Genomic DNA, 24480 nt, shown 5'->3' on the forward strand with positions numbered 1-24480 from the left:
ATGTTAGGACAAGTTATGGTAATTTTATATTAAAACCCCTCTTAATGTTTTCGTTTTAATGAAATTTGAAAAATTTTCAATCAAAAAGATAAACTACTAGCTCGCCATTGTTGACGTCACCGAGCGGTGACATCACATGGGGTCCCTGCCGTTCTTCCACAGTGTCTTTAACTACGTAAGGTAGTGATTGAAATACACCACAGGGTGTCAATGGTGAGTTTTGAATTACTTAGAAATCAAGCCAATGATTGGTTGGTCTTGTCCCTCGACTGACGCCGTAGTTCCCTGTTTACTGGTACTTCACGGTCATTTGAGTGCTGGCTTCACAACGTACGAGACCTCTGATAGTTTGTATATTGTGACTAAAAATTGCCATCCAGTGTATTTGTTGAGCTAAACGAAATGTTTGAATAAAGTTTGACCAAAGTCTGAATAAGTTTTGCATAGCTATGTCTTTTTGTGAGCATTATTTTATTGAGAGATAGGAAAATTATTTTTGTTGTGCTTTCACTAAATTATACTTATGTTTGTTTGTGAAGGAGTTGCCGAAGCGTATGCCAATAAACGGCGCGGTCCAATGAACGCCTGTGTCCACTCGCCTTTCTCTGCCTCTTAGCTCTTAATGTGCAAAAAACGGCGTCATTATAATCTGTTTGAGGCAATACATGAGCGGGCCATTCCGCGCATGCGATAAATGCGTCAAAAATTTTAACGTGATCAATTTAAAAAATTAATTACCGCCCGTTAACGCGATAAATTTGACAGCACTAATAAAAATACCTGAATACGAACACAAATGTATAAATATGAGTACGAATCTTTGTGACAGCTATCTTACTATATATTTTTTACCTTTCCATTGCCTCAAAATACTTTTGCCGTGTTTTCCACTGGTAGCTTTTAAGCATTGTGTTTTCTTGAGGTAGCTTTAAAGCAGACTGTTTATCTGTTGACCACATTAGTCATGTAGTGTATTTAAACCAACCTTATTTGATATTATTACATTTAAGTATTTTCTTCAGGCATTTTTTAGTATGTTCTTCCTGTATGCATCTATCCAAAACAAGCTGAAAGCGCACCGTAGTACTTAGCGTGTCAAATTCACCATTGGTAAATGTTTTGCCGGTATAGGATATTTTGGTAGGATAACGTTATTAGCAAGGAACATTTGTAACAAAAAAAAAATTAAACAAAAAGACGATGAGGGGTCCTCAAAAAAATGTTTTCAATAGCCACTCACCTGCTGCTCACCTCATTCTTTTATGTTTCACGCTCTCCGCGTGACTTTGTACGGCTGATTTGCCCATGCTGCTCACGTCCACGTCACACCGGCAAAGCATGCAGAAACCGTGGAACGATAGTCGACTGCTTTTGGCGAGGAAAATCGTGCAACGTTAAAAGATGTCCACCGTTTTAGCATATTTGCTAGCACTGTTGTAAAATCTCGGCGAGGAAATTATGTCGTCAGATAGCCACGCTTGAAGCTTTGTTTACATTTTATTGAACCAACGATATAGGACGTTTTTAACTGAAGCCACTCTTGGCCAATCACAGACCAGTAGTGACAACCATGGGGCTGAATTGTGTCACATAAACTGAACTGCAGCCCATTTGCTTTAAAATAACAAATACCGTAATTTTCAGACTTTAAGTCACTTTTTTCCCCTCATTTTGAATCCTATGGCTTATAGTCCAGTGCAACTTGATTTATTTGGGTTAATTGGTAACACTTTGACAGCGGCGTCATAAGACCATCGTAATTATGACATGACACTGTCATTGGCATTAATGAATGCTTATGACGGATGTCATTAAGTGTCATCTGGCAAATAATGTCACAAACTAATTTTTGTCCAGCTCGGATCGTTTACATCCATTCAAAAGTAAGATAATTTGCCGGATGGCACAAAATGACATCTGTCATAAGCATTCATTAATGCTCACGGCAGGGTCATGTTATCAGTATGATGGTCTTCTGACAGTTTTATAGCACCACTGTCAAATAAAGTGTTACCAAATAAAATAAGTAGCAAATAATGAAACAACTGGTACAGTAACTGAAGACACAATTACCACAAAACATGAATTTTGATTGTTATTTACATCTGTAGCGCTGCATTGCATGCTAGGAGGCATGTTGGATGACAACAGTGTTGACAACAGGTGGCAGCAAAGGTTGACTGTCTCCCCCAAGGCAGCAGTGGTGGCCAAATGAAGCTTTTTGAAGCAATGAAGCTTTGCAGCCAATTGGTTCAAAGCTTCATGGTGGTTCATTTTGATAATTTGACAGTCTTATGATGCCGCTGTCAAATAAAGTGTTACTGGTTATTATCTTTTGGTGTAAATATCCCATAATACAGTGAGGATAGCTGCGGCTTATGGTCCGGTGCGGCTTATCTATGAACAAATGCCGTTTTCGTGTCAAATTTGGTGGGTTGCGGCTTATAGTCAGGTGCGCTTTGGGTTGTGCCGGATGCCGGACACATGTCAGAAATGGCTGAGTGTTCGTCCTAAAAACGGACGTGTGGCCACCCTAGTCAGCGCTTGTTGGATGCGAGTTGGTGAGCATGTGTAATACTTGAACAGGCTATTTGGAAAAAAGACAGCCGCAAGCCCCAAAAAACACATATGACGAAAAATCGGAATTGTGCGGTCTGAACCTCAGTGGCCTCAGCCTATGTGGTGTTTAGCTTCAGGTGTTTATGCACTGCAGTGGCACTTTGGTGACCCAGGTTTGATCCCCCGGTTGGCGTAAAATCTATTAAACTGTAGTCCAGTTTTCAAAAAATTTGGAGTTGAAAATACTTAACAGGTGTTCATTTCACTTAAAATGCTGACTTTTACAGGAAATTCAGTGGCAGAAAATTACACTAAAATGTGGTTTTGGTCTGAAATGTTTTCTTCACCAAAATAAGATTACCGAAACCGAAAGTTGACGCCAGCAAATAGTTCAGTTAAATAGTTGGCGAAAATGAAATTAAAAGGGGATGTCTGTGAACCGATCACAGATTATTATCGTTAGTATTTTGAACATGCTTTTCCACTCAATAGTGGGTCAATTTAAACATTGAAGTTTGTGATTACCCATATTTTCTGTTGTGCATTGTTAAATTGTCACCACCAAAAATGTTATCAATTATATATTTTTTTAATTCTTAGTGTTAATAAGTCATTAAACTAAAGTAATTTTTAGTTTTCATGAAAACTTGAAAATTTGAGAGAAATATTTTGGCTTTGTTCTGCCATTTTTTTTTTCTTTGTTTTATATACAGTTTAGTCACAATTTCCTTTCTGTTTCCTAGAACAACCCAACTGGTCGTCCTCTGCCTACCCTGAAGGAGATGATCCAGATGGCTGCGGAAATCGCAGACGGCATGGCCTACCTGAATGCCAAGAAGTTTGTGCACAGGGACTTGGCAGCCAGAAACTGCATGGTGGCAGAGGACTTCACTGTCAAAATTGGAGGTAATCATGCATCTTTTCTGAGAATTAAATACTTTAAAATCAATTTTCACTCACCTCCTTTCCCCCCCATCTCAGATTTTGGTATGACTCGAGACATCTACGAGACAGACTACTACCGTAAAGGAGGGAAAGGCCTGCTTCCTGTCAGGTGGATGGCCCCGGAGTCTCTCAAGGATGGAGTCTTCACTGCCCACTCTGACTGCTGGTAGGTGACCGCCCACATACACCCTCACTGCAGCAAATGTGATCAGCAATGCATTGTGTGACCTTTTTTCTTTGCAGGTCATTCGGCGTCGTGCTGTGGGAGATCAGCACGCTAGCAGAGCAGCCTTACCAAGGCCTGTCCAATGAACAGGTTCTCAAATTTGTCATGGATGGAGGATATCTGGACCGTCCAGACAACTGTCCAGAGAGGATGTGAGTTACTGAAAATCCCTTAGTGGGCATGCTCATGTAATTGTCTGGAACTCATTCAGTGCCAAAGATATTTTTCTGTTTTTGTTTTCACGTCTTTTACGGGTTTTTTTTCCCTCAGTGGAGGGTTTTAAGGGGTGAATTCTTAGGACTGGGGTTCCCAAACTTTTTCCTGTGACGGCCACATAACTTTTTCCTTCTCTGATGAGGGGCCGGGGTCAGTTTGTAACGGGAAAAGTGTGACGATTGCAGGAGCGCCTAAATGTAAAAATGTATTGTTTCTCAGAAAGCCCCAATCAAATAACCGTTTCTGGATTCTTCACGGAACAAAAGTAAATAAAATAAAAACAACAGGGCTGTCAAAATTATCGCATTAGCGGGCAGTAATTAATTTTTTTAATTAATCACGTTAAAATATTTGACGCAATTAACGCACATGCCCCGCTCAAACAGATTAAAATGACAGCACAGTGCAATGCCAACTTGTTACTTTTGTACTTTCGTACTTTTTTGTTTTTTTAGCTTTGTCGCCCTCAGCTGGCGCTTGGGTGCGACTGATTTTATGGGCTTAAGCACCCATGAGCATTGTGTAATTATTGACATCAACAATGGCGGGCTACTAGTTTATTTTTTTATTGAAAATTTTACAAATTTTATTAAAACAAAAACATTAAGAGGGGTTTTAATATCAAATTTCTATAACTTGTACTAACATTTATCTTTTAAGAACTACAAGTCTTTCTATCCATGGATCGCGTTAACAGAATGTTAATAATTTTAATGCCATCTTGTTGATTTATTGTTATAATAAACAAATGCAGTACTTATGTACCGTATGTTGAATGTCTATATCCATCTTGTGTCTCATCGTTCCATTCCAACAATTTACAGAAAAATATGGCATATTTTATAGATGGTTTGAATTGCGCTTAATTACGATTAATTAATTTTTAAGCTGTAATTAACTCGATTAAAAATTGTAATCGTTTGACAGCCCTAAAAAATAACATTATATTAATATAATATAATATAATATAATATACTATAATATAATAAATAATAATGACACTATTAATTAAATAGATAATAACCAAATAACCCTCTCTGAGTTCCTCGCATAAAAAGGCCAGGAAATAAATAACACATTTGAGAAACAAACAAAAAAATTTCAAAATGCTCTCTGGTATTGTTTAGGGGGCCGAACCAAATGTGGAGGCTGGCCGTATTCGGTCCGCGGGCCGTAGTTTGGGGACCCCTGTCTTAGGTTTTTAGACATATCATACGTAGTTTAAACGTCTAATCCATTTGGAATTGTAGAACTGTTAAAAAAGAATGTTCCGTTTCTTTTTTTAATTAAATAGAAAAATCTTGAATGTTTTAATTTTTTAAACATTTTTAATCAGTGTTGTTTTTGGCTGTTTACATCTTAGTCTATTGAACGATAATACTTATTATTCATATTTTAGTCGTTCCAAAATGTGTGTGTCTAGTTATTGTTGACGAAAAATCTGACTAATTTCGTCTAGTTTTAGTCCAAAAATAAATTAATAAATGTTTCCAACTATTTCGAAGGTACATTGACGGGCAAGCACATATTGTAGTGTCTACAAGGACAACACCAACTTGTATATTTTCAAGTAGTTATACCCACCTGGACGCCACAAACTATATGTAAAAAAAGTTGTCTGAGAGTTTAAGAGGACGCTCGCTGTTAGCATTAGCCTTATTGCTTACGCGAATGCTATGCTAACCCTACGAGTTGCATTTAGTGTGTGATGATAACTCAGCACAGACCTTTAAAGGCGAAAGCAACATTGCATATTCTCTCATGTAAAAATAAGAAAGCAAATCTTACCGTGTTTATTTCAAAACAAGCGAGCCTGGAGAGGACACTGGTGAGGGGTGGCAGCACTTCACGACTGACACAACCAGATACTGCTTCAATGCATGCTAACTACATATAAAAATGTTACACACTATGACGGAAACTATGGCGCATTTTAGTCTCGTTCTCGTCTCGTCAGGCGAAAACTGGCATCCATCTCGTTATGTTTTGGTCTCCAAAGACACGTATTTGCTCGTTATGGTCTCTTCATGATCTTTAAAAAAAAACTGTTCGTCAAAGAAATATTTTCGTTATTGTCATTGTTGACGAAAACAACACTGTTTTTAATTTAGCTGTGTTGTTTTTAGCAGCCCTTTTAGTTTTTGTCATAGTGTTTTGAACGAAAATACTTAGTCCTTATCATATTTTAGTCATTTCAAAATGTCTTTGTCTAGTTTTACTCGACGAAACCTGATACAAATTTCATCTAGTTTTAGTCGACAGTCACTCAAAATGTTTACGTCTGTAAAATTCAAAAGTTTTAGTCCAAAAATAAAGGATTCCAACAATTTCGGACGAACATCGACTGATGAGCACATATTGTAGCGTCTGCAAGGACTATTCCAACTTGGTGAGGATAATAACCACTCAACAGGAAAAGCAGTACATTATTTTCTATTAAACCTACCTAGAAGCCACAAAAAAGTTATCCGAGCGATGTAACATCCTCTATACTTACCGACCAGAAAAGCCAAGTGGCTCTGCTTTAGTCTTGCCAGTGTTTTAAGAGGACACTCGCTGTTCTGAAGCTAATTCTGGACTGCTACGCTAACGCTAGGAGTTACATTTAGTGTCTGATGATCACTAAGCACAGACTTTAAAAGGCTAAAGCAACATTGCAACATATTCTATCTTGTCACGATAAGAAAACAAATCTTACCGTGTTTCCAAACAAGCAAGACTGAGCGCAGCCTGGCTTGAGATACATCCTAAACTCCGGTGAGGAGAGTGAGAGAGAAGCGCAGCACATCTCACATGATTGACACGACCCAAACACTGCTGGTGTATCCCACGCACAGGATAAAAATTTCACGTATTATGAACAAATTACATAAACGATGTCGCATTTTCGTTTCGTCAGAGGAAAACTGGCATTCGTCACATGTTGTTCTAGTCTCCCAAGCCATGTTATTAGCTCGTCATCGTCATGAAAAAATTGTTCGTCAACGAAATGTTTTCATTGTTGTCATTTTTGCCGAAAACTACTCTGTAATTTAGTATATTTTTGTACCAGAACCATTAACAGTGGTCAATCGCTGCCAGTCCCCTGTCCAAATAGATTGGACATCTATCGCCATCAAAGGCACTGAAGGAGTTAATCTATGAAATAAATTATTATCAGCAGGATAATCAGTAGAACACTCAATGGTAAAAATTTTTGTTCACCGCAGCCTTAATTTGTCTTTCTGTTGTGTGCTTTTGTCTTCTAATGTGTGAGTTTCCTGTTTCAAACATCCAGGCACAACTTAATGCAGATGTGCTGGCAGTACAATCCCAAAATGCGGCCAATGTTCCATGAGATTATCGAGATGCTGCGGGAGGACCTGCATCCGTCTTTCCAGGAAGTCTCCTTCTTTTACAGCGAGGAGAACAAGGTCCCCGAGACCGAGGAATTTGACTTGGATTTGGACAACATGGAGAGCATCCCCTTGGACCCCTCCTCGTACTCCCAGAGAGAGGAGAGTTTAGGCAGGGACAGCGGGCCCTCCGTGGCTCTCAGGGGGAACTATGAGGAGCACGTGCCCTACACACACATGAACGGTGGCAAGAAAAACGGACGAATCTTATCGTTGCCCAGATCTAGCCCTTCCTAACATTTCCCGTTTACCCCAAAAGAACTCAATGAACTGGCCCAACCTCAACCTTCCTTTCTTTTCTCCTCCCACCTGCTCGGAATCGTTCATCCTTTTTGGAGAAGACCTTCTCGACACACACACACAGATCTCAGGACTTTTACTTTTTCTTCTTCATGACTGCCAAACACTGGCTAGCAAGGGATGCAAACAACAAATGGGTCTTTTTTTTTTTTTTTTGTATAATCCTTCTGTTTCTCGCTGTCGCCACGTTTCCCAGACGCATTATGATGCAAACGGAGTGGCAAAAAAAGAACTGTGAACACGAGGAACCTTAGACACAACCACAAGGCTGCTTTCATGCTCGACCTCTTTAAAAACGTGGCTCTCCCTTCCACTGGGCGTTTCTTCGCATTTACGTTTCTTGTCCTGACTCAAGTCTTTTTACTCAGTTAGTGGCCTTTGGATATGTGGCCTACACAGGAAAGAGAGGTGTCTCTCTGCTGGTTTCCTTTTTGAACGATGATTTCATTTCAGTTTGGAAGCGGTGGGATGAGTTGATCACAGAACAAACATCTAATCATAGAGGAACGTTGGGTCTTTTGCTTTTTTTTTCTTTCTTCTGGTTCTGCTGAATTCCAAAATGACACACATATTCATCGGGTGAATAGTTTTAATTTATTTGCTTTGGTTGTTTTCTCTCTTTTCTATTCATGTCCTCACTTACAGTTTATGGCTGAAGGATATTTAAACCGTTGTGAATTGGATAAACGAGTTCCTCAGACTGACCAATAGCTGCTGCTTTGATATATTTTACTAGGTATAGAAATATAAAAATTTATATAATATATATAGTATATATGGAATATTGGTATCGAGATACCAACATTTTATATATATAATATATGACATTGATGTTTTTGTATATAGTTCATATTTGTAATATTTTTCATCAAAAGCTTTGTTAGTATCTAGATTTTATTTTTTTGCCAATGTTTTTCCTTCAAATGTTTTTATTTTTATAGCCCCAGATATCCCACTAATCTGCCATCAGTGCTCTCTCCTCTCGTTGTGTGACCACCGGAACGGGAATTAGCTTCAACCCCAATCCTTTGTCTTTGTTGTTCTTATGAAGCCCCTCGGACCCTTTCTCTATATGAAGAGGAGACTTTTTTTTTTTGCAATGCTACAACATACCAAAAGATTTAAAGAGGAATGAGGTCACACGACGTCTGATCACACTTCGGTCCGAGGGCGGCCCGATGAATGTACTTTCTCTTTGATAGCAACACTAGTCCTGTATGAGCTCCGAGTGTCCTAAATTGGCTTTGCCTGTATGATCCTTTAGTCTACTTAACAAGCAGAGCTCGTCAGAATCGTAAATCTAGCTGAATATCCGGCACGGATGAAAAGACAGCTGCAACTGTACCCCCGTTGTTTCCTTGATAAATTTTGCTCTGCATGTTTCTTCTACTTGTAATGCTTTACCTGCTGCCCCATATTCCACTCCCATTTTACCTGCAATGGCCACAAAGTTCCAGCAGTTACTGGAGACGGGTGATCTTGTTAAGTGAGGGCTTGTAAGTGCTAATCGTTTTAGTCGTATTCTATACATTGTTTCTTTCAAATTGTGTTTTGTAATTGCAACATTGCTGGAGTCTAAATGTGCACTAAAAATCGGATCCCGGCTTTTCATTACAAACCGATTTCCAAAATCGTTGGGACACTGTACAAATTGCGAATAAAAACGGGATGCAAAGGAAGTGCCAAATTTCAATATTTTTTTTCTGAGTGTTTTGAAACATAGATAACATTTCAAAGGTTTACACTGAGAAAATGTATCATTTTAAGGGAAAACTATGGTGATGGTGTCAACGAATCTCCAAAATATTTTCACCACGTCATCTTCTTACAACAGTCTGCAAACGTCTGGGGACCAAGGATACTTCTTTCTTAAGTTTAGAAATGGGAAGACAGCCGTATTCTTGTCGAAGACGGTCCTCTATTTCAGTGTTTTTCATCTTTTTCTGTGTCACGGCACATTTTTACATTAGAAAAAATCGGCACACCACAAACCATAAATGTTCCAGAATTACTCTATACAGTTTATGTAATTATAAAATAATTTGTCAATATTTATACTTACTTAGTTTGAAACTTGAGCCTGTACAGATGAAAACAAGGCCGATATCCTGGCAGGAATCTTCGTCGACAGCTCTCAGTCTCTCTGTTTTTTGTTTTTGTTTTTTTTTATAGCAGTAAGGCTTCAAAAGCTTAGAATTATCAGACAGGGGGACTTAAGCAATGTCTTTAACCACATCAGGGCAAAGCATCGCGCTGATGATGGCTTTGCAGGGAGGCACACTATATGACTTTTTGGATTTAGCAACAAGTTAAGCAACAAGGTAATTTGCTTTGAGGGCTTTCTCATTTACCTTTGTAGTGTTTCTCAAAAAAGTTGCCTGTCCCTCTGTTTTCACGAAGGCAAACAAAATAGTCCACGACTTGTTTTGAAACGAGGGCAAATGCAACTGCTCGTTGCGTGTTCAAGAACTGCCTGGTAGAGGAGTTCCAGAAAATTGATTATTACATGCATCGCGATTCGACACGTGACGATTCGATTACGATTCATAAAGGTTCAAAAATGATGTTTTTCCCTCATAACTTTATGGCAGCCGCTCATAGCAGAACGAAATTCAAGACACGTCTGCCGCACGTTAAGTTGGATGCTGCTGGTTAGTGAGAGAGATTTACTCCTTTTTAAAAGACTGGAAAATAAATTTGTGTATGAGAGAGGTGGTAACCCGGTGGTCGCGCTTTTGTGCGCAAGTTATTTTTTTAGAGCAAGAGGGGAAGAGAGCTAGTTTGTTGCTCCTTGTCATTTAGATGTCCAGCAGTAGTTTTAAGGCATTTCAATTGAAAAATTTCCTGAGTGTGTTGCTAAGACCCGTGTGCATCTAAAAGAGGTGCGTACACGAGCCCTATTGTACTGTTTAGCCTTTATTGTTGTTGTTTTTGAGATGTTAATAGTTAGCGCAAAGCGCTAAGCTAATTAGCTAATTCGCTAATGTGTATTTCATATGCAGAACGTGTAAAACCACGATTAAGTACAGCGGTAACACTACAAACATGCTTAATTGGTACAGAATTCTGTGAAAACCAAGTATATTGGTTAAAAGAAGTCTTAATATCTAAAGAGATTTTGTTTCCAGAAAATGTGGAATTCGTTCCACCTGTGTAAATTTTGAGAGAAATGTTGAGAGAAATAAGTACTCCCTTTAAAATGGTTAATGTTTTTGCACTTTCTTGTAATAAAATAAATAAAGCAGCTGAAGGGCAGCTTTTCGTTGTATGGGCATGTTTCCATCGTTCCTGTTGAATCATTAGGATATTTTAAATAAATAATGGACATAAATTTGTTTGGCTACTGTATTGAGTAGTAATGTACGATGCATCAATAATCGCGATGATCGCGATCATCGTTTAATAATTGGATAGTAATACCCCGAATCGGAATCAGTCTTTCAGACGAAAATACTTATGCGTCTTAGTCATATTTTAGTCATTTCAATATGTTCGTCTTCGTCTAGTTTTAGTCGACAATTCTCAAAATGTTTTCGTCTATAAACTTCAAAAGGTTTCCAACAATTTCGAATGAAGATGACAGATGTGCACATAACTGTAGAGTCTACAAGGACTTCACCATTTTCATGATGATAATACACTCAGGAAGAAAACGGCACATTATTTGCAATTAATTAAACTCACCTAGACGCCACAAACTGTATGTAAAATGTTTTCCAAGCGTTTAAGAAGACATCAAGTCATCGCGCAAAATGCTAATGCTAACGCAAATGCTATGCTATCACTACAAGTTAGTTTAAGGTGTGATCACTCAGCACAGGCTAAAGCAACATGGCATAGCCAAGATAAGGCAAAACTTACCATGTCGCACCTGACACGTTTCACAAAAGAAGCCTGGAATAGGCACACTCAGCACGTCACATGAGTGACACGACCAAACACTGCTAAATGCGTTCTAGCTACACATACAATCAGAAAATATCACACATTGTGAATTTATGACGGAAACTGGCGAATTTTCATCTCGTTCTCGTGTCTTCAGACGACAACTGGCATCCATTTCGTTATGTCTTACTCTCCCAAGACACGTTATCAGCTCGTCATTGTGACATCATCGCCCTGAAAAAAATGTTCGTTAACGAATTATTTTCTTTATCGTCATCGTTGACGAAAACAACACTGCTGGATGGGAGATGCGGTATTTGTTATATTCTCAAATCTTTGTGCATTGCCTTTCCATGTGCAAGCTGCTCATGCGACACACTGCAAAAACACACCACTTTAAAACTAGGTAAATTCCCTTGTTTTCAGTGTAAATCTACTAGAACTAAGTGTAATTATCTGCCAGTGCTTCAAGTACATTTTACCCATAGATTTCTTTAAAAAAGAAAAAGCTAGCTGAAAATGAGTTTAACAGAAATTTACTTTTAAAAAAAAAAAAAAAAAAAAGCTTTGAAATTTAAAATGTTCTTAATTCAAGAATAGCTATTGTTCAAAACATTATTTGAAAGCAAATCAGGGCTGCAGCTATAGATTATTTTAGTAGTCGATAAATATATGAACTAGTTTGAATAATCGAGTAATCCAATCAGGAACCTAAAATACTTGAGCTTAGACTCAAACGGCATAAAAAAAATAAATGAGGTTCTCAGTACAACAAAAGAACAATTGGCTAACTTACGTAGTAAAAGTCCGCTAGCTTAAGTGCTATAAAATGCTAACTTTATGTTGTTGTTGTTTTTTTTTTTACAATGCGCTTAACAGATTGTTCAAACACATACTCCCACGGTTATGTATTCCTATAAACTAAATTACGAATGCATTAAAAACCATTAGCTCAAACAAAAACTTAGCTTATGTTGGTTTTAACAGGGAGCATCTGGATTCAGCCATATTAAATGACTTATGTCATATTCACTGTTGCCACTAGAGGGCAGTGTAACCACCCAAATTAATAATACAAACACTTTCAAAGCAAACCATTACAAAGCCACTATAATTAAGCGAATACTCTAAACACCAAAATTTAATTTGAATCTTTTTTTTCTAATCAAATTAGTCCAGTTAATCGATTAATCGTTGAGGCACTAAAGCAAATTTCTCGATTTAGGTGAAAACGACCAACTTTTAGATGTATGCGATTAATAAGAACAAATAGTAATATTTCAAGTGTAATAATCTGACACAACAAGCTGTTAACTAGTCTTTAACACTCAGAACAAGATTGGGAAAATTATTTGACTAGATTTAAGAAAAATAATCTGAATTAGATGTTATAAATTTGCAGTGCACACCCTCATGAAACCCCAATATCATCGCTGTAGTCCCGATAATATGTCGCCCTAGTTCTCCATAAAAAAAAAAACTTTGATTAGTGATTCTTCTGACCACCAAACAGTTGTCTAATTTTCCACACTCCATTTTAAATCATGAAAACACCTGTGCTTCTGAGTCCTGTTTAGAAATGCCTTCATCTTTGCACTGTAGAGTTTTCACCTGGCAACGGCGGATGGCACATTGGATTGTGTTCACTGGCTATGGTCTCTGCAAGTTTTGCTGAACCCATTCTGTGATTTCCATTGCAGTAGCGTTCCTGTGTCTGGTGCAGAGTCATTTAAGGGCCCAGCATACAGTATAGTTTTTCGGTCTTGACCCTTTCTAACAGAGATAGTTGTATATTCTGATATGCACTGTAGGTGATGATAGAGACAGGCACTGCCACTCTGAAAATTCAGTCTTTTTATACTCAATCATGTTGCCAGTGGACCTAATTCAAGGTAATTGCTCTGTGAACTGTTAGTTTTATGTGCAATTGATTTTTACAGCCTCTTAATGCGACCAGTCCCAACTTTTATGAGATTTGTTGACACCATGAAATTTAAAATCAAGGTATTTTCTCTTGAAACATTACAATTTCTCAGTTTAAACTTTTGATTTGTCATCTATATTCTATTTTGAATGAAATATTGAAATTTTCCACGTTCACATCAGTGCATTCAGTTTTTATTGAGAATTTGTATAACTTTGCAACTTTTTTGCGAATCTGATTTGTACCTCATGAAACTAATCTTCCAACTGCCCTCCTGGCTTAAAATTGAGATCTATTTGTAAATCGCTAAGATATCCAGTAGTATGCATTGCAGTTGTCCACCTTGCTCATTGGTTGAGGACTGACGAGGTTTGATGATACATGGCTAGAAATGTCGACATGTACTTTAGCCTACCCCGTTGCAGTGCCTTACCTATGGATTTTGTAGTATTATACTCCACAATCCTGGCTGAAATGCATCTCCTTAACTCACTTGACGGTGAACTGATTTGCTTATTGTTGCTCTACAGTGGAAAACCGTCAGAAGTCAGGTCTGACATTGTGGGATTTAGTAGCATCCAATTGCCCTCAGTAATTTATCTTGTCTACTTCTTTCAGGAGTGTTATCACTATAAACGAATTTGCCCATATCAGATAATAAGTGCGCAACTTTACGCCCACCAATCGGGCCCGGTAGCGTTCGCCGGCTTTCTGGTTAGCCCAAAGTGGTTGAATCTTTTGGAAAATCTATTTCATTCCTGTGCCTTCTCCGAGCTGTATTTGCGGAGTATCGTCTGAGGAGTCTGGTCTATCATCTGTGACGTCGTTTAGAATGCATGAACATGGTGGACTTGAGCTGTGTCACACTGATATTGTTTCCAAAAATTTTTGGCGCTAAGGAATGAGGATACCACTTTAATTTATTCATAAATTTGCCCGAATTAACATTATCTTTACTCATTAGTCGTCATTGGTTGCCAGAGACGTCGAATTGTGACTACACTGTGTTGAACAATGTTAGTTGTTTTAGGTTTGACTGCTGTTTTTAACTAATTTTTGGGTGCAGAATCTTTTTTTCTAACACGTCAATTTTTAAGTGATATGTTTTCTTAAATTATGAAAACACTATATTTAACAAATGTGCTTTTTTAATATATAAAAATGTTTAACATACATTCATTACCTTTTATACCTGCCTATCCTCACGAGGGTCACGGGGGTGCTGGAGCCTATCCCAGCTCACTGCGGGCAGGAGGCAGTGTACATCGTGAACTGGTTGCAAGCCAATTACAGGGCACACTGAGACACAACCATTCATGCTTATACTCATACCTAGGGACAATTCTAGAGCATTCAATCAGCCGACCATGCCTACCACCAAACCACAGTACCTGGAGAAAGCTCACACAAGCATGGGGAGTAGGCATGTGCCGGTATGAGATTTTGACAGTATGATAACGTTAGGCAAAAATACTGCGGTTTCACGGTATTGCAATTATAGCTCTAAAATGTGTTATTTAGAGATATATGGGTTTAAAAAAATCCATTGAACAGGATTTTTTATTTTTCACAACATATTTGCAAATTGGAACATCACCATGAATATAATGATAAAATATTGCAGGCACTTCACTGACTTTAAAGCTCATCTCAACATTTTTCGTGACTTGCTCATTTTCTACATATTTATCGCTGTACAAGTTATGATGCAGGAATGTATGTTCAATGACCTTTTCAGGGTTAATATACCACTACTACTATTAATATTTATTAGTTTAATATTAACAGAGATGGCGCGTGTGTGTATGACTTGTATCATTATTTACACATTATACACCCCCCCCACACACACACACACACTTTTTCTCTCAACACAGAAAGTCACCAGAGAGAAAAAAAATACCACAGACTGTATTATGAAAATGTTATTTTGAACAGATGTTTACGATGGCGGAGGACTTTACAAAAAGCACACTAATAGCGAGAAAACTAGCTAGCCATCTTGGCCTGCTAACTAGCCACGTTAACAGCCTCGTTAACAAGCAGTAAACCTTGAAACCGGTAACCAGCACATGCCTAATGGGGAGAACATACAAACTCCACATGGGAAGGTCAGATCTTGATGGCAGAACTGTTAAGCGGACATGCTAACCAATGTTGTTCAACATCAAATGAAATACTTTACAAAATACATAAATGAAATAAAACAGGCATGACTTCAATGTTTAACACTATTGTGTTTTAAAAAGGATAAAGCTAGTTGTCCGCATGTAGTAACAATGTAGTAGCTTACGTAGGTAAGCAATGGAGATAAAAACGACGCGAGAGAGAAACAGTTTTGGATTCCACACCCATAAATTAGTCAAAAATAGCCGTCAGACCAAAAACAACAGATTTTTTTTCATATTGTTGTCCAGTGTTAATCTATCTGTGACCATTTAAGTGTAATTAGATAGGGTTGTTTTGAATCACTGTACTAATTTGATGTCCTACATCATGTACTGTAACAGCACTATTTGGCTTTCCAATACATTTTAAATCACTAAAGCAGTTCAAAGCTTAAATACTAAATAAGGTGAACACAGCTCTTGGCCTATTGTAATGGGATATGCAATTCTACATCAAGACGATGCCCTTACTTGTAGATATTTATTTTTAGTTACGATTGAGAACAAAACATCAGAGCATCTGAGTTGAGCATTCAAAAAAAGAAAAAGTAAGTGTGTAAGGGTGGAGCGATGCATTAGTCCAGTTTGTCGTTGTTGGCGAATGTTTTGTTAGGTACTGTTGTTGTCCGTGTTGTTTTTCGGCCGGAGTCTACCTCAGTGCAAACGGAGGAATCACACCTGATGCTCGCCCGAAATCCTTTCTTTTTAAACATTGCTCACGTGAGTCATCTCCTTCTGTCTGCTTCCTACCTTACATGCATATTATGGGCCTTTTCACATCTATCTTTTGACGCTAATGTACTAAGATCCTTCAAGATACGTTTTTCTTCTTTTGAATGGCAGACTTGTACACTGAATGGACCAAAGTACTGGGGCACCAAAGCAGTGAAAATGTCAATGTTTATATGGCTGTTCCAATCCATTTAATCCATGGCAGTGAGCATTTACTTCCAGTCCTCCCACTTCAAATTGATTGGATGTCTATCACTGTCATTGGCAGCCAATGAGTTAAAAAAGGGTTGTGTCTTAAGACTAGAGGTCGACTGATGTGGGATTTTCAAATACCGATACCGATATCTAAAAACATTTTCAGTCAATTGCCGATATCCAAAGCCAATTTTGTAAGACGGTATTTGAGGCCGATATACTTTTCTTTTTAAAGCACATAGATTATAAAAGGTAATTAAAAACAAAAAAAAAAACGCTTCAACGGCTTCAAATTTACGATGATGACCTGCAACTTAAACGATTAATTCGGTCTTGTGCTACCAAACCAACGGACGCACCACTGGACAAGAACAGTGCATTATTTTCAAATAATTAAACCCAACTGGATGTAAAAAGTCAGAGTTTAAGAGGATGCTCATCATGCTAAAGCTAATGCTAACGCGAATGGTATGCTAGCACTACGAGCTACATTTAGAGTAGGCACGTACCGGTATGATATTCTGATGGTATGATAACCTTAAGCCAAAATATCACGGTTTCATGGTATCATAGTATTGCGTTTGCAGCTTTAAAATGTGTTACTTTGAGTTATCTCGGTTTAAAAAAATAAAACTTTTTCCATTGAACAGGATTTTTCAAAACATATTAGCAAATTGGAACATAAGTATAATGTTAAGTTAAAAAAAAAAATAAATAAATAAAATTAAAATAAATGCAGTCTTTTAGATTAGCCCACAGCCACAGTTCAAGATTATTACCATCAGAACAAAAATAATTGAATTATTTTCCATAAAAAGCATATGTGTATGACTCGTAGTATGTTTACATTATACACACACTCTCTCAACAATGTTGCCAGAGAGAGAAAAAAACATGTCTTACAACCGCTAGACACACTAAACACGCTGTAGTTAACGTTCGTAGCTGGTGGGAAACCTTCATGACGGTGTTTGCTAACCTTTATTTTGCATAAATGCGAAATTATATTGGAGGTATTGCCTCCTCTGCAGCCACCCTCCGCAAACTTGTTTTACATGTCGGTTGGCCCTCCTTCTCTTAGCCGCAGCCATCTGTAACTTTCCTGTAGCTGAAGTATTCTCATAGCAGCGATTTCGTTTTCTTCGATAGGGAAAAAAGATCAGGAGTTTCATCTCCTCCAGCAATCGTGTAGCACAGCTGACTCACTGACACTGAGCAACAACCAGTGGGGGAGGGTTGAGCCTTACAGCTGCAAGCAGGGGATTTCGCCATGCATTTTTGGGACATAAAAAATAGCTAATACCTTTGGGGCGGTATGACGGAAAAATTTTTTGAAACCTTGACGTTTTCATACCACGGTATACCTTGAAACCGGTAATCGCACATGCATAATTTAGAGTGTAAAGATCACTCAGTCAACACCTTAAAAGGCTAAAGCAACATTGCATATATTCTTATTTAAGATTAATAAAATTTACAACATTCACAAAACAGGCAAGGCTGAAGCTTCCTGTAGCAGCCTGCCTTAAAGCTGCTGCAGGGTCCTTCCAGGGTCCTACCGTCAGTCAGTGGCGACCCCAGTTGCCCACAGAGATGCCTGCTCAAAATCCCTTTTTTTTTTTTTTTTTTTTTTTTTTTTTTTTTTTTTTTAAAATCAGTTGATGCGTTTTGTTGATGGCCGATGCTGGGAAAAAGTCCATATATCGGTCGACCTCTACCCAAGACCTAAATCCATGACGTGTATCAGTGCTTATAGTTTCCTTGTCTTTTGTGTTCTGAATGTTCAACTGTGAATACCCCCCCCCACACACACACACACACAAATTAAAAGAATTAAGTATATTTTCAATGTTGGAAAGGACAAAGCTGGACTGGGACAATCCTGTTTGCCATAAAAACTCAAAATCTCGATTGTAATTTATTTTTTTAGTCTCAGGGAGGCGGCCTGAGGATGAAGAAATCCACCTTAGCTACCTTTGATATCAATTGTGACTGAAGAGGAAGTTCTAAGCAACTTTCCAAAAATGGAAGCGTTAAGAACTCACCTCTCCCCTCCTTCCACAAAGTTAACATCCTCTCTACTTTTGGAGACAATCAGGAAAACCCTCAGATCACCCTGACGTCAAGTGACTTGGACTGCCTCCCAGTGGCTGGATGGGAGCATTGCAAAGCAAACTCACCCACAACAGTGCCTTGCTCTAACATCCCTCAAGAGGACCTCCAAATATGAACCCCTATAAAATCTGTTTTTCTAAACTAACTACGTGCAAATCAAACTGTTGAATGAAATGAAATTAAGATTTGATGATTTGTACCAAAAAAAGAAACCTGGAACTTTTGTGTCTGCTCTGCTAAGCTTGCTTTATGCATGGAAAACGGAATGATGTATACCAGCGGATAGCTTCTTTATGTGACCATTTTTGAAGAGAGAGAGAGAAAAAAAAAAAAGAATATATATATTGCAATCAATCTTCTGCCCATTTTTGTCAGCACACGCCAAACCCCATCAAATAAGTCCCATTTTGGGTATTCCCATTGTGAATGCACCCCTACATTCAGAAAAATAAGCTGATTAAGTCGCTCGTAACAGTAAATAGCATCAGATCCCCCTCGTCTTCTGCCCCCTAAAAATTAAAGCACTTGATTTAGGGAAGTCTGCTCCCTTCGTGACCTTAAAAAGATACAAATGAAAGAGAAGGAAATAATTGCAAAGATGTTGTTGACAGGTGACGTTAGAAACTTATTGGGAAATACTCACTTTGACATTTCCCACGAGAATTAATGGGAAGTGACTTTCAAAGACTTGCTTGCGTATACAGTGGTACCTCTACTTATGAAATTAATTGGTTCTGGAAGTAGTTTCGTAACTTGAAAATTGTAATCCATTCCAAACCCCCCCACCCCCCGTCCCCTGAATTCATTCATAAATCTTTAATAATTCATTAAAACATGTAACAAATACATGTTACAATTACATTATTGCACAATAAACATAAAATCAGAGTTGTGCGTAATGTAAAACTAAGAATAAAAGTTAATACACTCATGTAAAGCTGTCAGAACACAAGGGACGAATAAAGAGGATGCTGGGATAGACACATACACATACAGTAGAGGTACTTCTTAGCCAATTGAATGCCAGGAATGCTTAGCAATAGCCAATAGCAAAGCAGCTCTAAGTATGATACGTTTCGTAAACTCTGTGAGCTGCGAGTACCAGCCATACTCTTATTTTTGCCTTTCGTAACCTTTTTTTTTTTTTTTTTTTCGTAACAAGAGGCAATAGTTTCCCGTTGAGGCGTGTCTTAACTTGAAAATTCTGTATGTAGAGACATTTGTAAGTAGAGGTACCACTATACTGTTTTTAAATGTTTGGAATTTTTGCCTCTTGATTGATCGACTGACTAAAATTTCATGATAGGTTAAATGTATATACAAATTGTATTTTTTAACATTACGTTTATTTAAAATCAGACTTGTGTGGTAAATTTAATTCTGATAGTGTAAATATAGATTTATGCTGGTCTTAGGGGTGTAAATCGGTGATTTCATTTGTTTTGACATTTTGGTCGGTGAAACATTACATTTTTAATGAAAATCATTCTTTACAGCATATTTAAAATATGAAGTTCATTGATGTTTTACATTTTGATCGATCACAATTTGATTGTGCTTAACCAATCGAAATATCGATCCAGATAGATGTATCGTTATACCCCTAGACTACATTTATTTGAAGCAAATCAGTTTCATTAGTGGTTGTTTTTCTGTTAAACTTTGATAAGATTATAATTTTAAAGAAATATGTGACCTAGTCTTCCCATTAATTCCCGTTCCAAATGTCTACATAAGAAAAAAAAAATCCCTAGATTGATAGGTTGAGAACAAAGTGTTTGTGTTTTATGTTGTTTAAAAAAGTATTACCTTTTAGAGAGGTACTGATTTCTATTTTTATTTTGTTAGCCAAAGTAGGGAGGGCAAACAATGACTTTTTTTTTTCTTACTGTAAACGTTTACTACTCTTGTACATTTTGAATTTGTTGTTAATGTGTATATATCTTCATTTAGTTGTTGTTTTCTAAATCAAGAGGATATTTTTGTTGTTGTTGATGACACAGCCCACTACAATACACAGGAGAAGAGCCTGTGAAAACACACACGTACTGCGCCCGCTTTGTGGCACCCAACGTGCTTTCAATCAACACTTTGCATGCACCCAACAGGCCCAAATGTATCCCTGAGGCATGTTTAGTTTGTGTTCTTTTCGTTTTCTAGGAGAATAATGTGTAAACTGGACGAGACCACTGTGCATCCTTTGAAAAAGGGAGGAAGACGAGAAATGAAATAAGCTACAAAGAGTGGGTCTCCCACCATTTTTCCCCCCACCTCATTTACCCAAGTTGTAAAGCCGGAGTGTGACGGCTGTTAAGGCTATGAATAAAATTCAAATGGGATGGAGGGTTGTTTTCATATTTGTTTTAGATATGGACACTTAGGTGTCTGTACAGTGATCGGCTCCAGTTTTACACAGCAGTACTTTACTTAATTGTGTTGTCTCCTCGGTGCACATACAGTCGCTTCTAGTGGCCGCCATGCTGTCGTTGCCGTGCAGGTTACCTCTTTATTGTTCATTTTTGGGGAAATATTGTGTATACGTTCCTGTTGTGAGTCTGCAGCAGTCAGTGCGTGTGTGTATGTTTGTATAGTCCAAACCCAGAGAGTTCGCTTCATCCCTCACACTGGATCCAAATGTGCCATTATCTATCCACGTATCGCATACATCAACACACACACACACACACAGAATGACATGATGCATATTGTACAGGATCAAAAACAAAAGACAAAAAATGTGCCATGACTAAATGAAACGCTTGACAATTTATTTTTTCTATGTTTTCAAAAGGAGAGCCAAGTAGTGACATGTACAGAAAATGTTGCAATGATATGAAAATACAAATCTTGCTGTGTGTAAATTATTCAACAATTAACTGTTTATATTAAAATTATGAATAAAATTATTGGAGAAAATGGATTTTGTCTCATTTCTTCACATAGGCAGGGTTGAATAGGCTGTGTATTTATTTTTTAAAATTACTGTATTTCAGTATTTCAATTTTGGAGGATACCGTAATTTTCTGACCATAAGTTGCACCTGACTTTAAGACGCCACCCACCGAATTTGACAGCAAAACAACATTTGTTCATACATAGATAAGCCACACTGGACTATAAGCCGCAGCTGTCCCCATCGTATTATGGGATATTTCCACCAAAATAAATTAACCGGTAACACTTTATTTGACAGCAGCATCATACGACTGTCATAACACCAAATGAACCACCATGAAGCTTTGAATCAATTGGCTGCATAGCTTCATTGCTTCAAGAAGCTTCATTTGGCCATCACTGCTCTCTGGTTGGGGACAGTCAACCTCTGCTGCCACCTGCTGTCTACACTGTTGTTGTCCAACATGCCTCCTAGCATGCATTGCAGCACGACAAATGTAAATATCAAAATTCATGTTCTTTGCTAATTATTTCTTCAGTTATTGTTCCAGTTGTTTCATTAATTGCTAGTTTGGGTATTTGATAACACTTTATTTGACAGTGGCGCCACAAGACTGTCATTAGACAATTGTAATTATGACATGACACTGCCATGAACATTAATGAATGCTTGTAACTAGAGATGCCGATCGATCGGGTCCGATCACGTCATTTTCAAAGTATCGGAATGGGCAAAAAAATATCGGCCATGCCTTTTTTTAATATATATATTTTAATTAAATCGTTTTCTTGTTGTATTTAACGTTACAGACATAATATATTACATTCATCCAGTCTTTAGTTTAGGCTTATCATAGGGTTATCAAAAATATCCCGATAACGGCGGCAATTAATTTGTTAAAAATTGTGTCACGTTAAAATATTTAACGCTATTATTATATACGCTGCATGATCCTCTCACTCATTGTCGCGCAATCTGTATTGACTCTGTTTTACCTTATATAGAGAGATAAAAGGCAGTGCAACATGAGTAGAGTGGACTTTAGCAGCCTTTGAAGCCTTTCTTCAATTGGCTAATACCTTACAATCCCTCTCCCTAAAATTAGAAATATCATGGGAAGTAATGTGGGGAAGCAAGGTGGCAATGGATTTTTGTCTTAATACCTGAAGTTATTTCCTAAAGCAGAGAAGATATATCCATTGGTAGCGCGACGCACAGTCATGGTTTTACTTCCCATCATGGTTCCACTCCCATCATGCATTGGGCATGCCTGCAGTATCATTTAGTGAAAGCTCAACAAATACACTAGATGGCAATATTTACTCACAATACACAAAGTCACAAGTCTTTCTATCCGTGGATCCCTCTCACAGAAAGAATGTTAATAATGTAAATGCCATCTTGAGGATTTATTGTCATAATAAACAAATACAGTACTTATGTACTGTATGTTGAATGTATATATTCATCTGAGTTTTATTCATTTTTTTCTTAATGCATTGCCAAAATGTATACGATCGGGAAAAATTATCGGGAATGATTGGAATTGAATCGGGAGCCAAAAAAAGCAATCGGATCGGGAAATATCGGGATCGGCAGATACTCAAACTAAAACGATCGGGATCGGATCAGGAGCAAAAAAACATGATCAGAACAACCCTACATTTAACATGTCTTTTAGTGTTATTCAGCAAATTATCTCACTTTTAAATGAATGTGCAAGATCTGAGCTGGACATAAATTGAGTTAGTGACATAATTTGCCGGATGACACTTCATGACATCTGTCATAAGCATTCAGTAATACCCATGATAGTGTCATTTCATGATAATGACGGTCTTATGACGGCACTGTCAAATAAAGTGTTACTTATTAACGCAAATAAATCAACAAATAAGCCTTACTGGACTATAAGGATTCAAAATCAAGAGAGAAAAGTAGTGGCTTATAGTAGAAAATATAGTCCAAAGGTAGATCCATTCACTAATTTACAAATGCCAAATCCAAATCATGACTTTTAGGAGAAAGTAGATACTTTAAAGAAATGGTACAGTACTTACTCACATAACAGTGCATGCAGTATAAATGTTTTCATATAGAAAAGCATATATACAGTGATCCCTCATTTTTCGCGGTTAAAGGGGACCAGAACCCGCCGCGATAAGTGAAAAACCGCGACGTAGCGCCCCCCCCAAAAAAAGAAAGAAATGTTGTACATTGTGTTCAATGTATTTAATCAGATTTAGCATTGGAAAGATAACATATAAGAAATGTTTTTTCCCAAAATTAAACAGGTGACCAATAAAAACCAACAGTGAGAGCAGCGCACCTTCAGATGGGTGCTGCACACTCCTGTACAATAGGTGGCAGTATGCACCCGATAGTTGCTTGCAATCTGCCATTAAGATAGGTTTTCGAGTTTTTGAGCTTGTGATCTTCTGTTTACAGTTTTGTCAACTTTATTGTTTTTTTTTTTTCCATTCTGCACAGTTTTAAATAAAACTGAGCAGTTAATGAATTTTCTGGTTCTTTCTTTGAATATTGACTCACAACTCTGTATATATGTAAATACAGTCAAATTATTGGCACCTCTGGAATTTTTCCAGAAAATACAGCATTTCTCACAAAAATTAATGCATTTATAAATGTTGAAATGTATGAAAGTGTTTATTACTTGGATGTGCACTGGGGGGGAAAAACTGCTGAGGTAAAAAGTCAAAATTACGCAATTTTAGACAAAACTAAAAAAATAGGCAGGACAAAATTGTTGGCACCGTCACCTAAATATTTGGTTGCACATCATTTGGAAGAAATAACAGAAAACAATCGTTTCCTATAACCATCAACAAGTTTTGAGTACCTCACAGATGGAATTTTGGACCACTCTTCTTTTGCGAACAGATTTGAAGGATGTCTTCTTGCAA

General features: G+C 37.6%; 1 protein-coding gene across 1 annotated transcript in view; it reads left to right on the forward strand.

Annotated features, from left to right (window-relative positions):
- The window catches only part of insrb (insulin receptor b), a 165936-nt gene extending 144577 nt beyond the window's left edge, over nt 1-21359 (forward strand). The window contains exons 20-23 of the mRNA XM_057840121.1: nt 3303-3465; nt 3541-3670; nt 3748-3882; nt 7224-21359. Of these exons, the coding sequence (XP_057696104.1) occupies nt 3303-3465; nt 3541-3670; nt 3748-3882; nt 7224-7578 (783 nt within the window). The 3' untranslated portion in view covers nt 7579-21359. The remainder of the gene's footprint in view (nt 1-3302; nt 3466-3540; nt 3671-3747; nt 3883-7223) is intronic.
- Nucleotides 21360-24480: the final 3121 nt, after the last annotated feature.

This window comes from Corythoichthys intestinalis, chromosome 7 (genome assembly GCF_030265065.1).
Source record: "Corythoichthys intestinalis isolate RoL2023-P3 chromosome 7, ASM3026506v1, whole genome shotgun sequence".
NCBI classification, from domain to species: Eukaryota; Metazoa; Chordata; class Actinopteri; order Syngnathiformes; family Syngnathidae; genus Corythoichthys; species Corythoichthys intestinalis.